Here is an 18,045-nt window from a genome sequence, read left to right as displayed (position 1 = left end):
TAACATTGCAAACTGTTGGTTTAAAAACAGTCTAGACTACGGTGTAAAATAAAGCACTGGAATTTTAATCGCTTAATCTGCTGTTTAACTAAACAGCACAAAAACAGCCTGACAGGAAGAACAAAAAGGCAGCTAGCAGGCCTGCGGACAGCCTCTGCTTTATAGTCTATAAGTCTAAATAATGTGCTCTGATCTTATGGAGGACAGCTGATGAATCCCAGAAGTGTTGACACACCAGAAAATACACAAACATTTTTCACACCTCTGACAATGTCGGACATAAACATGGCATCACATCCTGTATTTACCAATCCACTGAGTAGATTTACCTGATAAGAGGTTATTAGAGTTTGTGAATGTTTCTACATGAGTCCAAAATAGTCTTTAATTCAGTTTAGGCTTAAAATATTCTCACAGAGACAGTACAATGAACTCTTCTCACCCAGACTAATATAATGCTGGAGACCTTACTGATGTTTCAACTACAGAAACTCACCTCACATTTCCTGTGTGAAACTGATCTTTGTTTAATTTAGCATTAAAGGCTAATTCCTTAACTATGAGCTACGTCCACACTGTTATAGCCAGTCTCGTCCTCATAACCTATGCATTGAGACACTTTTATAAACGTTGATTTCAGGGATTGTAAAAAGAGGACTTACAGGTTCTTGGACTTCTTCTTTTTTGTGCCGTTAGGGCTGACCTCACAGCTGCAGGGGGATCCGGCGCTCAGCTAAGAGGAGAGGAAAGAGAAGACACTCCGTCATCCACCGTCCACACTTGAAATGGGGGGCCCTTGGTAGGCTCCTGCAGGATATTTTGACAAGCTCCGACATGCAACCTAGTTAGCTTTTAAGGTTGTAAATCCACAGCGTGTATAGTTGAGATAGACAAAGTCTGACACACGTACACCCCAGCCGACAAAAATGGCTAACCTACAGCAGTAGTCCACATTGTAAATTCCACAAAGCTCGGTAGAGGTGCACAGCTGTATCTTGCTCAATTAAACTATTCGAGAAGCCAGGGGCTCTCGGTTATAAACAGTATATAGCAAAGGAAGGAAATTGAGAGAGTGTGAAGGACCACAGCTGTTGTTTCTGGTGGCCCTCCAGCTGTGGCCAAGGTTTAAAGTGTTGAACTGGGACCCCTGGTTTCACATTACAGTTTCTGTCAGGCCAGTGTTTTGATTGGTCAAGAAGAAAAGGGAAGTCGTTTCAGGGTGGGGAAAGGGTCAGTCCTCACTAATCTGATGGCCTGAAACTGCCCCATTGTGGGGGTGTGCGTGTGTGTCGTGTTTCTGTGTGCAAGAGACTCTAAATAATGAGCCATTGTATTACTGGACCATGCAGTTGAATCTGAGCTAGATACTGGCTATGGCTGCTAACACATAGTTGGTATTTTCTACCTCTATGGGAACCAATTTGTGTTCCAACCTTGAGGGACAGTGAGAGCATGTTGGCAGGCCTTCAGTAATTCAAGCTGTTTTGTCTAACTTTTGGTCTTAAAACTAACTGAAAAGTTTGAAGTTAGAGCAGAGGTTTTTTTTTAAATCGCAACTTTACTTAAAAATACAAGACATATACAGATATTTGTTATTACCAAAGATTACTACAAATATAATACTCTCTTAATTATTTGAGATATTCCTACTAAATTCCTAACTTAAAATGTTTCCTGCTGCTGCTTTCAGTAATTTCTGGAAACCATGTCATGTTCAAGTCCTCTTATAGTCTAGAAATTTTTACAGTCAATTGTTTCCCACAAGTCACTGATGCCCAAAGAGTTGCAAAAGAATACTAATTTACCTAAAATGAAATGATCATGAAAATGTGACTCATTCTTGTAAGATGACATGTCCATCTTCTAACGTTTGATTTAAAAAATTGTTTTTAAACGCATCACAGTTAAAACTAAATCACAACAAAAGATGGAATTTGTCTATTATTCTAATTTTAGAGGCAACCATGTACTACAGCACAAGCAATCCGTTACTAGCATTTGATTGTGAACGCATGTGTGGGATGGTAAACCTAGTAGGGTTGGCATACTGTCAGAATGGGCTCATTGTATTATGGTGTAATGCATTTGAAAAATAATGCTGAGCCTCATAACTTCACATTCACCCATCAATCACTCTTCATAAATCAGCTTCACAATGTTGGGGTGAACTGCAGGACTTCAGGATATCTGAAGTAACAAAAACTAACACACATGAAAAACCATTCCTTTCATAGCTCTGTCCTTGATTTGGGTTTCTTTGTTTCATCTCTCATTGTAAACCTGAAAATGATTAAGGGTTTTGATGAACCTTTAGCATCTTAAGGAATTAAGATGCTAAGAATAAATTAAGCATCTTAAGAAATTAAGATGCTAAAGTTAACGGCTACTTATAGCCTTTACTGATGACTGATTCCCTACAAAGTACATGTACTAAAAAGTACAATTATTATTTAGTTTATCTTAATGTTTTGACCAGTTTCTGAAACAGAACAAAACTGAAACTACCTATAGCAGAGCAGTTACTTAGCCCTGATTGAATATTAAGGGAAGTATGTTGAAAGAAGCATTTGAATTGATCAAGTCTTTTATTGTGTCTGTGATTGGATCTGAATGTAAGTTTAACTACAGAGATGTAACTCTGACCCCTCCCTCTCTGTCTCCTACAAATGTCCACAAAGGAGGAAGAAATATTTTGTGGTATTTTATTCTTTTAATAGCAGGTCAGAACTATAAAATATGTGTGAATCTTTAATCAGTATATCTCTACACATTTATAAAAAAAAAAAGTCTTACCAACGCAGACAAAAGTGCAATGAAAAAGCAGTAAAAGCCTATTAAGCCTATGTAGCAGTGTGTTAGAGTGGTTCTTACAATTGAACCGCCTATTTTCATTTTAAAGGTGGAGATAAACGCCTATCTTCATTTGTTATACAATTTGCATAACAAATAAATAAGTGTTTTAAAACCTGCAACCACTTCAAATAATGGTTATGATTTACTTTTTTTCCTGCAAAAATTCACTGAGTGACATCCAACTCTTCACTTCAGAGGAATAAAGCTCACAGGAAAGGCTGGTAGTCTGACTGACATCTTCCTGAAACACAAACACAAACCTTTTCGAAAAAGAGGCAAAGACTTTGCCCCTTTTGGAGACATCTGTCATCGTGTCAGGTCAGTTAGTGCTTAACAAAACATCTAGCTCTGAGCTAAATGAAATCTGCAAGGCCATATAAACAGTAGTCTGATCCGGTCACAGACATTTCACACACAAGTCTGGAACCTGCTGAGCACATTTGGAGAGGTGCTGAACAGCTGTCAGCGATGGCTTCCAAGCTGGGACAAACCAATTGCCAAAGAAAAACAACGAATATATTGCTAATGTAATTTAGAATTTTGAAGAATGTGTGTATCATTGAACACAATTCTAGATTTCTTGTTAAGCTGTTTTTTAAAAAAATAAAAATAAAGATAAGATACATAGAACCAAAAACTATCCAGCAATGACTTAGTAGTGGTTGGTGTTCCTTCAAGACATCAGTGGTTTTTGAAGCAACTTTCTATATAATCTGACCCAGGACTTTAATTTTGAAGATCATCTGTGAACCTCATTTTGAAACACCGTGACACCTTTTTTCAATACAGGTCTAGGTTGACAATGAATTTACAACCCAATTTTGTGGTAATAAATCCATAATAACAGTGAAAACCATTTTTTTCCACAGAGGTTTAATTCTATTGGTAAATATCTATAAAATTTTTATTCTAAGGAGTAAATTTTACTTTAGAGGTCTAAATTACCAACCTGATGACTTGTTTAGGCACTTCAAGCCAGTTTAAGTAGAAATAAGAAGCATTAATCCTCCATATGGAGGACTGAATTTCTTATTTTGCATATGTGGGATCTATAATTTGAAAAGTCAACTAAAAATCTGGTTTTGGTCCATTAGTAATGTAGAACCTACTTTTGCACTAATTTAATCTATGAAAGATACAAACATCTTCTAAAAAGTACATATGAATTTTACTTCAAGATTTTTATGAAAACCCTTTTTTCATCACATGTTTAGTGTTGCAATTTAATCTACGAAATCTAGGTTACGACACCTGAACAACAAATGCATAAAAAAAATCTCCTCCTAACTTTCTGACAAAACTTTACCTCGTCTACACGTGCAGGAAACATGAATGTACCATATCAGTGAGACGATATAACTTCATACAGAACAAAGTACACATCCATCTTCTTTTAATACCTATTTATGGATGTGGAGGTGCAATATACTGCACATCAATTTCATTATACCTTAGAGGGATCATTACAGGCTACAAAAAATATGACTTGCCTACTTTACATGAGTATCAGCTTTTAGCAGGAAATAGAATCACGACACAAGGGAACGGCTACGTAAATCTGATATTTTTAGAAAGGCCGTCTGACGTACACTGGGCCACAGGTGGCTCCATCTTCAGTTCTCCCTCCACTTCACTTCACTTACATGCTGCTCTCACCACTTCACGGTTCCTAACTTCACAGCTAAACACACAAAGGAGTGGGAAGGCCAAGTAACTCGTAGATCAACCTGCACCGCTTTTGAACTCAAACATTCTGATGTTTACTCATGTAAACATTGTAATTCAGAGAGCATATTTGGTTTTTCATTCCACAGTGCTAATAAATGCATAATGTTTTTCAGTATTGTTTCAACTTTTGTTGTTTTTATTGTTTCTGTGCATTAAAGTCGCAGCACTAATGAGGACTAAAATAAATATATATTATAAATGTATTAATGTAGTGATTCTTAAATGAAGAAATATGTAATATCAGCTAAGTAGGATTGCTAATATGGTGATCATCTTTACATTCAACAGGTGGCTGAAATATTTCTATAACAAGTTGCTAGGCATGACCAAGTTAATAGTATACTTTTAAATCAGTTTAAAAAACAGAAAATGTCTTTAAACAAGACACCAGAGAAAGTACCTGGTTGAAGTTTTCTTGAGATTTATAGAGCAAAGAGTAATCCATCTGTAGGTCAGATGGCTGAAAAAAAAGACTAGTATAACCTTCTCTTGCATATAATGACAGAAAAAATTGGCCATTTAGAAATAATTCAGTCATGGTATGTTTATTATAGAAACACCATCAATCATTGTTATTGGTTCAAAACTATAGTTGGTAAGTTATGTGGTGCCAATAAATTAAAAAGTTGGGGGTCATCTTTTTTTCCAGTTGACTGAATTGTTTCACTTACAAAACAATTAGCAGCCAAATTATTATTTCCTTTTGAGATCTTTATCTGTTTTTTTATGTCTTAAATATATATTTTGTGTTACACCTATGCAGCAGTGCAAAAAACCTTTGAATAGTGAGCAAACTTTCCAGCACCATAGCTTACTGAAGGTGGAATGTAGCAATGTTGAAGTCTTTCATTTAAAAACAAAAGTCTCAAAACTGTCATGCTTACACATGAATTATAAAGTTTCAAGCTTTCCATGTGATCTCTCAGTCTGATCCTATTCTGGCCCCAAATAGACAAAAGAGACTTTCCACACAGCGGCTATCCTAAAAATAACTTTGGTATGTGGGGGTAAGCGTGTATGTGTATGTGTTTTACATGCCTGAATGAAGACAGCTAGAGAGCAGATAATTTGCCAAAGACCACAGGGTGATGTGCCCCCTGAGACTAGATGTGCAGATGTTGACACAGTGTTACGGGTTGCTGGATAGTTTTGCAGATAAAACTTTGACTGGCTCCATGCACAGGTGTCACTGGAACCTATTGGTGTATTTCTGCTTACAGAAACTTGATAATGATTATATGCATACATCTCTAATAATGCTAGAAATCTCAGAAGAATGTGTTTTTGTCTATTTTAGCCAAAAACAGCTTTTACAGTCAAACTCCAAAATCCTTCAGAAGCTTAAATCCTCAGAATTTCATTAATTAACCTCGTCTGTGTGCGTTTAAACTCGACCCGCTCTCTCAGGTTGCTTCATTCTTTCCTTTCATTTCCCAGCTCCTTTGTTGTTTTTTACAAGCTGGTGCCTGAACAATGTTTTCGGGAACTCAGACAATCTACTTCCCCCTTTAGCGAGGCCATGGATCGGTGCTACATGTTAGAGCTTGCTTCCTGTCATTGTGTGGCTCTGCCATGTGTGATGTGTGCATTGGTGGGCTACACTATGCTCACATTGATGTAATGACATCTGTTTAACAGGTGATTTACCCATGAGCAAAAAATAAGGTCAATTGTTGAGTTACTGGACAATGCTGAAATATCAACTATTAACTCTGGACGTCTTAGTCTCCATAGGTTCCAGTGTCATCTTGCAGAGGGTTCATGCAATTTGAAGTTGTGCTAACTAATGTTATTTTTATGTTAGAACACAATAGAAGCTAAAACTAGAATTCTGACTTGTAAATCACTTCCCTTACAGAATAACTAAACTCTAACCCTTGGTCCTTGTCCTGCTACGTCTGTCACTGCTAGAGTTTTTAAATAATGCTTCATTATTATAATATAGTGTGGGTCTGTTTAGATAAGCAGCTATTGACTTGGAGTGATTGTATGAGCTATGAGGATCAAAACTCATCCAGTATGTTTTCTTGTTCTCCCATTTTGATGAGTTACTAAGAGAAATGTCCCTCTGGGTCCAGTGAGGGAAATATAATCACCACTGATGTATTCAAAGAAGTAACATATGATGTAAAAGTGCTTGATTAATTCAGATAAAAAATCAATCTGTTTATGATACTGTAAAAAATAAATAAAATCATTTTTTTCAATTTTACACATCTTTACCAGGAGAACCAGTAAATGTGGGGATGATCTAGATAGTCAAAATATAAAAAAAACTCGACATGAGCTCAAAATGATAAAAACAAATAATGCATAGGACAATCTTTGTGTCCATTTTTTAAACCTATGATGCTGTGAGCAGTGATTTTGACAACTTTCAGGCCTTGGACCACACAGGGAACCGCATAAGACATGAGTCACGGTCACAGTCTGTTAACACAGTGTTGATTTTAAGAGTGAGGCATACAGTATGTTAACAGCCTATCAGCCAACAGCATTTAACATGTTAAATTCATATTAATATAAAGCATAAGGTACAGAAAATAAGTTTAAATCCTTTTTACTGTTATCTGGAATGTAAAATTTGATTGATCTTTAATAAAAATAGGAAAAAATTGGAGTAATTTATTTTGTGTAATCAATCAATATATAGTTTAAATTAGGTAAAGTTTCCTTCCAATTTTGTAAGAATTGACCCTGCCAATCAGAAGCATTGTTTCAGAGATGCTTTTTTTCTTGTTCTTCAACTGAAATGAATTAATCATCTTTCCATGCAGTCAGTTATAAGCACTAAACACAGCCAAAGAACATTTGTAATGACGTTAAACTAGCTGAGAAAAATTAAGGTAGTGAGGAAAAATATTTTTTTGTTTTGAATTCTCTTATCTTGTTCAAAATGAGAATAACAAATCAAATCCAAAGTAAATCCTACTTCCATCCAGCGAAAAATAGATATTTTTAGTTTCAACTACCCTTAAGTAACAGAACTTTGGTAAATGTAAGAAACACATGGCTCCACTAGGTAGGTACTGTGGAAATATGTACAACCAGTCAAAAGACCAGCCTAATTTTAACATTTGTTCAATAATAACAAATGTTATTATTTGTTATTATTAAACAAATAACAGTTTGGGCTGGTTTGAAATATGATTACTTCCCATTTATATGTGTTTTTGTAACAACAAAAAAAAAGTTTTTCTTTTCGACCTGTTCTTGTCCTTGAGAGAGTCTGCAGAGCAATGAAAAAAAAAAATGGACAACTCATCCCAGCCGGATAATACAACAAAAAATATAGAAGAACATTTACTAAATACAAAGACCTAAGGAAAACCGCACAGCAATTCAAAAGACAAATATTAAATTATCCTGAAATCTTTCACATGGATTTGCGAAATGCATTCCTAAAGATGAGCCTTTGAGCGTTTTTATTGTCCCTGACATTTTTCCCACAGATCTTTGATATCAAAAGCCTCAAGAAAACATTCCTGAAGTATTTTGCCTCAATATTTTCTTTGATACACGATTACATAATTGCCCTAGTGCCATGTTACTTTTTCTTCCCCCATTGTTTCAAAGGTTTCAGGAAATATTTTTGTTCAACTTCCTTTACAAATACAAGGAAATTTCTGGGAAAAATAAACTTTTAGCTGTCCATGGATGATTGTTTTGTAACTGTGCCTGGGCGTATGTCCTTGAAAATGTTAACACATGCATTAATTCATAATTCATAGCAAATGCCATCAAACCCCATACACCCTCACTTTTAACAGGTGTAACTATAATAGTTTGTAATATAAAAAAAATAACTTTCAGAGGCGATTCTGATTGACATCTGCTCCAACTACATAATGTTACTGGAACCAGAAGTTGCATTGTTTTTATGTTAGTGTGTGAGGGTTAGGATGTAATTTTAAAACAAAAGAAAAAAAGAGAGATATAGCACAGTCTGTATTTTGCGATAAATTGTTCTCTGGTTATTCATCAGCTACAAGGAGATAGCCGTTTCCTCCCAGAGTATTTCCCATGTTGCAGGATGTTCATGAACAATGCAGGTTCAACGTCACTTCTCTAAACTGCTCCAGAAAAAAGGTGTCAGGTGATTCAGCCCTAGAACTAATGGAACTCGTTAAAATGTTATCTACTGCCCAGCAGACAACCTTTCTGCTCAGGGTTTTTTATAGGTGAAGCCTTGTAGTCGTTTCCAAATCTGCAGCAGCGCACCAAAAGAATAAATATTGGGCATAAAAACTCAAACTTTCCCAACTATAATAGCTTCTTCCTTCAGCACATGTGTTAGCATTAGGAGGCTATGATTCATAATTACTGAATAAAGTATTTTATTAGCAATTCTTTAATATTACAACCACAGAACTAAATAAATTTTATTATGTTTTCTGACTAACACTAGTCACTCCACAAATCAGCAAAAGGCAAGGAAAAATTATGATTGAAAAAGGCCATACAACGTTCACAAAGTTTACCACAAATCATTTGGGAGAGAGGGCAAACATAGGACTATAGTCAGAAGAGATTAAAGGAGAACCTTTTAGCCTACATGCTTTGTGTCTTGGAAAACTGGCACTGTAGCTCACTTTCCATTGGTTAATGTACTTCTGTAAGGTGATGCAAGAACGCAGAAGAAAGCAAATATTGATGACATGTTGAACAGAGTTCAAGTAGCAAGGTTTGTTTCATAGATATAACCAAAACGAATATGGATTCAAATCAAATCTGAGCATTTGGCTTTTTGCACAATTGATTACTCACATTTATTGCTTTTTTTTTCAGCCTAAGACTCTCACAGATGAGGCTTAGGTTGAGGCAAAAGCAAAAATTATACAAAGATGTCAAACTTTAAACAAATTTCTTTATCCATAAGCACAATAAAAATGTTTCTTGAGCGATCTTTTTAAACAGATGCCATCTAAACAACTTTATTCTGGACATAAGAATCATGATATATGTGTGCAGAAGTGAACTGCAGTCAGACATGAAAGAGTCCTCAGATTCCTAGGATTCCAGCATCAGTTCCACCTTAAACAAATTTTGCAAACAGCTAATCCTGAGGTCTGCATTTACCCTGCCATGGCAACAGCACAGCTAATACTTTAATCAGGAGGAACATACAAGTTTTGCTTACCTAACAACAATGCATATTTTGAACAGATACTGATTATATACACATTTTTGGGATAGTATCAGATTGGTATTACACATCCTGCACTCTTAAGGATGCGGAAACTGCAGTGGTTGTAAAGCATTCCAATTTGAGAGCAGATAAAGGGTTAGCGTTACCTTTCAAATACCAAAACATAACATTAAAGTCTTAACAGCTGGGTCTAATAAATGCTGTGACAGATGACGTTAGAACAAGTTTCAGTTCCGATCAAGCTGGTTATGTAATACCAAACAACCTTGAAAGCTTTATAGTCGTAAGTTGTTTTAACAATGTCACTTCAGCTTAAGTTGCATAACTGCTATAGAACAAATCTGATGGAGTAAAAACAAGTCGCTGACCTTTATGAGCAACTTCAGCGAAGAAAAACATCAGGCTTTAAAATATACTACAAAAACATCTTAAGACAAAAGGGATATGCTTTGATGTTAGATTCATAACAGTGTGCGTTTACATGAGCAACAGTCTGTTCTGATTTCCTGGGATGGAGGCAGAAAAGGGCTGTTCCGGCTTGTCAAAAGGATTTTTTAATAGAACCAAGGTATAATTTTTATTTGCATGTCTCTACCTTCAGGATTGTTTGATCCCATCTTGAGAGGACAGAATGTGTGCTCCCATCAACCCACAGACGCTGTTTGCTCCAACTCTGGCCTCCTGGGGTGTGTAAGATGTTTCTTAAAGCTTCTTAAAATTTAATGAATTATTTAAAAATCTAACATAAAAGCCATAGTATTTTCCTAAATTAAAATTTAACATAGGGTTTGTTTATTTTATGCAGAAAGCATATCGGCATCTCAGAGCTTTAAAAAAAATCAGAAACTTATAAAAAGTCACAGATTATTTGGTCGTCGGATCTTTTTGAATGAAATCATGATCAATCATGATTAATATTACAGCTATAAAATATGTGAACTTTGTATTTTATAACTGTAATCAGTTGATTTTTCTTGCAGAAATTACTAGCAACATAAATTCAGAAACTGTTTTAACTGCGTCATTTTCTAGACACTCCTGCATCTGCAAAACACAAAATTGTGTTGTGATGGTATTTTCTTGCGCACTAAGATATGTCATGTGCAGTTGCTAAAACGTGTGTTTACTGCGACTAGTGCATGATACATCTTTAAACATTTAGTCTTAGTGTGCATATGTATATGTAAAGAACCATCTACTGCATCAACATTTATGTTACCATTTGCTGAGTCAGTCAACAACACCGCTATGGCAACAAGCGCTGAAAACACATCTGCATCATTTCTCGGATTTGCTGCACGTCAAGAAAGCACTGTTTTGTGCCAGTGGCACCATCGACAGTCCTTCGCCTAAGGACTTCAGCACATACAATACAAATGAAACTGAGGAAACAGAAACTACTGGAAGTACTACTACTACTGTATAGTAGATGTTCTTCTTGACTCTTAGCTTACTTTTATTCCACATTTCCAACATTAAATCAAAACAGGATTTTATCATCTAAAACAGATAGCCAGAGTTCATCCTCTTCAAATACTGAGAGTTTAAAGCTTTTATGCTTTTATTTCTAGTCGTTTAGACTACTGTAATGCCCTGCTTTTTGGTCTACCTACGAAAAATCTGTCCAGCCTTCAACTGTTACAAAACTCTGCTGCTCATTTGCTAACCAAGACTAAGTGGGGGGCTCATATTACACCTGTTTTAAAATTGTTGCAGTGGCTCCCTGTACGTCTCAGGATTGATTTTAAGATTCCGTTAGTGAGTTTTTAAATGTCTTAATGGTCTTGCGCCATCTCATCTTGCAGAGCTGCTATTAACTTACGAACCCCTGCGGACCCAAAGGTCCTTTGGTACTGGACTATTAACAGTTCTAAGAGTCAGAACACACACTTATGACAGAGAGAGCCTTCTTTCCAGTATTATGGCCCCCGTCTGTGGAACAGTCTGAAAGAGCAGCTGAGGGCCGCAGAGCATATGTTGATGTTTTTAATTGTTTCAAGACCCATATTTGGGAGGGGGGTATAAAACTGATTGATTGACTGAACTCCTGAAATGACTTATGTGTATAATTTCTGGCTGTATTATTTTTCAGAGTAAAAATAGCTAAAACTATTAAACCTTTGTCCTTAATACTTGCCAAGGTTGTCCTTTTTCAGTATTTCTACTCTATTCTACTATTCATGCAAGAAGAATAAAAATCCAGCTGCTGTTCAACTGCCAATTTTGTAAATGTCAGTACTGTTAGAAAATGTCAAGTTTCCCATAATAGTTTGGGTATTGTTACAGTGCCTGAGCCAAGAACATTTGAATGTTCAGTCCGAGATTTGACTGCTGTGCTTCTCTTTTCAATTACGACACAACCTGGATCGCATTTTATTCTTGGATGGATGTCAAAGTAAAGTAATATTGCTAATTGACATTGTGCTGCAGCAACATAGGATACAGTAAATGGGAAAAGTGCAGTACATTCCCACACCTCCTCAAATCCAGCTTACAAAGGTAACTAGCCAATAACAGCAAATTAATCACAAACGACTGAGCAATTACATCAGATAAATGATAGTAATTAAAGCACAAGCTGCAGATTGTGGTGGAGATTTGTTAGAGAAAGTGAGCTCACATGCTGCACGTAGATGTGCAAAGCTATTTGTCTGTGATAAATGTTTGTAAACCAGAGTCTGCACATGCATCTAATTCTAAAACACAGTTTGTAAAGCTAATCCAAAAAAATCATTCATAAAAAAATTATAAACGTCTTTCTGTGCTGACGCAGGTTGGCCACGTTTAAATGAAGGATTACGCATTTAAAACTGCCCTATGCACATATAGATGCATGTTTATATAAATCAGAGCCAGGGAAAATAATTTCACATTTTCCAAAATCAAAACTGTTTGTGTTACACATGCTGTGCCAGACAGCTGAAAGCTAGGAAAAGCTAGAGGTAATTTTGATGAAGAAAAAATAAAAGCAACATGTCCAGCTGCAAGCATTAAAGAAAATAGGTCAGAAAACTGATCCTCCATGATTCTTTGCAAATATTTTTCTATTTAAATAAATTGTCCAAAGTATATTCGAAAAGCAACAGTTTTGCTATCTAACTGAATAGCGTTTTTATTCTAATATTCAGAATACAAACATTATGCACTGGATAGTGTCGGTGTCTCTGTACATGGAGCTTTAGATGTTTTTCTCATGCAAACTTTATTTTGGTGATAGTGAATCATCTAACCTTCTCCTAAAAACATGTAGAGCAGAAGATGCATTTTAAAATCTTATCTTTATGAGATTATAAGTTTATATTCTGAGTAAATGCTCAGCAAGAGTCAGAGATTTGAATTAAGACAAGGAATAATAGATATTAAAAAAAACAATTGGCATATTCTTTTGGCCGTATATTCTCAAGATATGTTGATGCAGCTGAAGCAGGAGCTGGAACAGAAACATGGGTGGAACAATAGGAGGATGTAAAATGTAAACTTGGCTGTGTGAAGTTGTGCTTTGTATCCAAGTTAAGGGTGGAAAAGAGGGAGTAACTACATTTTTTGGCACATTGTAAATGTAGATCACAATAGTGACTAGCACTTGCTTCTTGCTTTAGATTCTACAGTTATATGCTGTATTATAAAAAATAAAAATAGACCTCTCCAAATTGTTGAATTCAAGTACATTCTTTATTTCCATGGTCACTGGTTTACACAACCGAGCATCTAGGCCTGTAGGTTGCTTCTTTGAAGATTTAAGAAACACTGAATCCATCTCAGGTGCAAATTCAGGCATAGTAATGTGGAAGTGTGACACCTGTGCAGAAAGTTCATTAGTAAGATTTCCTTTGTTCAACTCTCAGTGGTATTTTAAGAAAGTGGAAGCAACTAGGAAACCAGCCATTAAGTGACATGCCTTGTATGTATGAAGTGTAGATATCTTAAAATCTTACTATGTGAATCAAAAGTCAACTTTAGACAGGGCTGATACAAGCAATATAAAAAGGAAAACAATTCATAGCTTCTGTATTTGTGTGTTATGATGAAATATGACAGAGCTCAAGCAAAGGTTGGAAAAAGAAAACCAAAACAGCATTAAGTGTGACAGGTGCAAAGGGTGAAATAACTTTGTCATGCATTTTAACAATTAATTGTCATTCAATATAATGTATGTAAAGTGTAAATGCATATAGGTAAAGCTATAACAATATATAACAATATCCCTCCTTCTTTTTCAGCATCCAGATAAAAACAAAAAAAGAGTATGCGGCTCAAAAGCAATAGAAATCCGTCCAGAAATGTTCTGCTTATAAACAGTTCACTTACAGATTTATAATCTGCCATTTATTCAGGAATGTGTATCAAAATATGTATTTTGATACACATTCCTGCCTAAATGGTGAAGCTCTGCCTGACTTCTGCCCTCCAAAAATGTGCCATCATTTGTGTATGTGCATCACTAAAAACAGTGATTTAAATGTAAACCAAAAACATTACATTTAGTACAGTCAGGGACATTTTTGTCAATAGCTCTTTTGGTGAGTAGATGTTACATTTCCTGCTCTGAACATTTGTCGGGCCCCTACGGTAAATATTTACTCGCTAGTCAGTTAGCATTTTCTCTGGACGTATCCAATCTGGCTGCCTTCTGCAAAAATCTGACCTCTCAAGACCTTTTGTCCCAACCAAGCTAATTAACACACACTCAACATATTTACCCACAATAATATCAACTAATTCATGTCAATTCAGAAAGGTCCAACTATTTGTGGGATCTATTAGTCTCAAACGGCTGCCAAACACTTCAAAACAATTCAGTGGTGTTTCATTTGATATGCCTTGAATCTCTCGCCTAGTTCAGTCAGTAAAAATACAAACTATTTTTAGATTTGATCACATGCCCAGGCCAACGTGAGGTACGAGTTTCTAAACTGATATCAACAAGTTCTGCCACAAGTGTGTACTGCAACCATTTAGCTAAAATTAGACAATTATGAGTATTGGAGCTTGGGGAATGGAGAGAGCTCATTAATAAGTTTGTCCTGGAAGGGTCTGCTCAGCGAGAAGCACAGGCACCAACAGATGACGTGATAGAACCAACGTAAAGATTTTTGGAATCAGGCAGGTTTATTCTGCTTATCACAATTTGGTGTTTAGAAGAGGTCATAGTGACAGAAGGCAACCTCTTCTCTGAAAGTACATTATTCCAAACATGATGTTCTGAGCTCATTTCCGTGTACTTGGTTTGTACTATGTTTGTGTTCTAAAATATTTAGAAGTGATGCAGGATCCAGACGTTGCTCAGACCATATTTATTAGTATTTGACTACTGCGCAAAAGCCAAACAAGTTAGTACAAAAATTAATCATTTACCTGAGCCCAAACAAAATACCAATAAAACTACTATTTGCAAGAGCGTGCATTGTTCTGTTTCTTTTCCTTCCTACTTAAATGCATTTTCTCCATTGTGGGATGAAGTTGATCTTGAGAACGAATAATAATGCGGTCCAGATTCTATTGAAAAACTTAAAACTTGAATTTAAGCCGATTCTAAAGAAATGGAACAGATGAAATTTGTAGCTTTATCAATCAGCAGTTACAGAGGGTGCCGTCAGCTTCCACTTGAAATATTGAATTGACAGATAAGTCACAGAAAATTTGTTGGGTGCCACTGACTGACCTATTTTAATGCTTTGGCACTACCCAACTCTTGCCTCTACTATGTGTGAGAAGGTTGATATCAGAAGTGAGTCAAACTACCTATAACCAAATCATGCTTTTTTAGGCACATTTAACTACTAATTGAAAACTAGGTCACTTAAAATTTGCATAAATATTACCTTTCCTCAATTTTCCCAAATGCTTCATGAACTAACTACTGATGTAGTTTTCATTTTACTCTTTAGCTATAGCTTTGTATTGGCTAGTAGTCTCTCTTATTTCAAAACAAAATATGTGCACAGGCTCTTTAAGTTGTTGATGCACAAAAAAGTTCCCTTTTATTATGTAAAATAAATTGAAATCACTAAATTATGAACAAAAAGGAAAAGGGATTCCTGCAACAAAAATAAAACACAGCAATAAATGTTACTTTTACAATCCAAAAAGTCAAGCATTTGTGAAATTCCCAAGAGACAAATCTTACAATTGGGAGCTATTCACTCAGTTTATTGTGCAAGGACAAAGGTTGAACCTTATATTAATTCAGTTTTAAGCAACTGAGTCTGTCAACACTTTTAGCAAACCCTGTTTTTGAACATTTTACAACCAATTTCCATCTTGCCCTGCCTGACTCAGCTTATTATCGGCACATCCAGAGAATCCAAGCATCTGTAAACATATTAAAATCGTTTCCCGCAAACCACTGCAAAGAGAGCTGATATTTACTCCATTTTCAAACAAGCATTATGACCTCATGTACAAAATATTTAGCTTGTGAAGAAAACACTAAATAGACCAAACAAGCACTATGTTTTCTCATCAATTGATATAAAGCATGACTTTTTAGAGTGAATTTAAAATGGAAATGAACACAAGGTGGTAGTTTAGAGTAGCTTGCAAAAGTATCCATACTCGTTGAACTTTGCCACATTATTCAACTTATAACCCCAAATTTTAATATATGTGACAGACCAACAGGAAGTAGTAAATAATTGTGAAATGGAAGAAAAATTACAAATGGTTTCCAAACTATCCATCCATCCATCCATCCATCCATTTTCCGTTCACCCTTGTCCCTAATGGGGTCGGGAGGGTTGCTGGTGCCCATCTCCAGCTACGTTCCGGGCGAGAGGCGGGGTACACCCTGGACAGGTCGCCAGTCTGTCGCAGGGCAACACAGAGACATACAGGACAAACAACCATGCACACACACACTCACACCTAGGGAGAATTTAGAGAAACCAATTGACCTGACAGTCATGTTTTTGGACTGTGGGAGGAAGCCGGAGTACCCGGAGAGAACCCACGCATGCACAGGGAGAACATGCAAACACCATGCAGAAAGACCCCGGCCGGGAATCAAACCCAGGACCTTCTTGCTGCAAGGCAACAGTGCTACCAACTGCGCCACTGTGCAGCCCGTTTCCAAACTAATTTACGAACAAAAATCTGAAAAATGTGATGTGCATATGACCTAAAAAAAATTCCAAAACAAACCACTCTACACCCAGCCAGATGGAGCTTGACCTTTTTGCAAAGAAAAACGAGGAAAAACTTGAGTCTATAGATTTGGAAGACATATTTTGAGCTTCCATTGAGTTTAGAAAATTCTGACCTAATTTGTCCTTTCCCTGACAGCAGCACCTTTAGATGTTATCTAACAAATATTCTGAGTTGGCTAAGGAGACAACTTATTCCTCAGTGTCTCCTTGAATGTCGTTTTTGGCCCTACTTGCATTGTTGATAGCCCATAAGGGGAAAAAATCCAGTGAGAGGAAAAAGTGCAGAGCAGAAAGAAAGACAGGAGCAGAGCTGGTGCCAATCAAGGGCCAAGTAAACACTGCCCGGCAGGAGAAAACAGAGGTGGCACAAAGAGCTTCAGATAGTGAAGTGGTGGCATACCAAAGCAATTCTTGCAGGTTCCTCTGCAACTCTCAGAATAGCCATAATTCCCCATATTATAGCTATGAGCCAAATGCGTCAAGTTGAACACAGAGTAAATCAATGAAACAATTTTGATTATTTTGTGATGAAAGAAACTGCACTGTATCTGAAACCAAAGTCAAACAAAGTCATTTGAATGGTAAAAAGAAAAGATGAAAGTGACAAGCTATAAAGAACGAAATAAATATTGAAACTCATTCCAAAGAACCTCTAAAAACAATAGATTTTTATTGGAGATTAGATTATGTGCACGCATCTGGCCATAATCATCAGAATAGTTACATTATTAGTACAATATGTTGCAAATATTTTATTTTAAAGGTATTTGTATTTAAGTCTTTTGAAACAGTATAATACTTAAAGCCAACAGGATTAAAGTCCGTCTTGACGCATAAATTTAATTTCTGAACAAATCAGTCCAAAGGTGAAATAATAAACTTCTCATCCTCTGGGGATGAACAGAAATCCATAACCTTTCCTGCTTCTCAAAATGTTGCAATATTTACCAAATTAAAAGTGTTGGTGGAGGGTTTAAGGATCCTTTTGAATAGTGGAAACAAACCCCTCAAAGGAAATGTGTTCATGACGCCAATAGGTAGTAAAATTACCCTTGAATCTGCCAAGACAAACAGGCTCCAGCTCTGTCTGCTGCATTCCTCTGCTGCAGAGTGCACTCACAGCCATTTAAGGCTGTCGAGTGTGCTGACAGACTGATGGAAGGAGAAGCA

The 18,045-nt window shown here is 36.2% G+C and overlaps 1 protein-coding gene across 9 annotated transcripts in view; it reads right to left on the bottom strand.

Moving 5' to 3' along the window:
* rgs3a (regulator of G protein signaling 3a) overlaps positions 1-18,045 on the bottom strand; it is a 130,866-nt gene that overhangs the window by 12,306 nt on the left and 100,515 nt on the right. For 7 of the 9 annotated variants that reach the window (XM_028026172.1, XM_028026162.1, XM_028026161.1 and 4 more), the window contains one exon: positions 663-733. In XM_028026172.1, coding sequence (XP_027881973.1) covers positions 663-733 — 71 coding nt within the window. Of the gene's footprint in view, positions 1-662; positions 734-935; positions 1,113-18,045 lie in introns of those variants that run through there. The other 2 variants (XM_028026171.1, XM_028026168.1) reach the window with 2 other exon arrangements.

The sequence above is a fragment of the Xiphophorus couchianus genome, chromosome 8 (assembly GCF_001444195.1).
Source record: "Xiphophorus couchianus chromosome 8, X_couchianus-1.0, whole genome shotgun sequence".
In the NCBI taxonomy this organism is placed as follows: Eukaryota; Metazoa; Chordata; class Actinopteri; order Cyprinodontiformes; family Poeciliidae; genus Xiphophorus; species Xiphophorus couchianus.
Note: the sequence above shows the minus strand (reverse complement) of the source record. Positions and strands in the feature narration are given on the sequence as shown.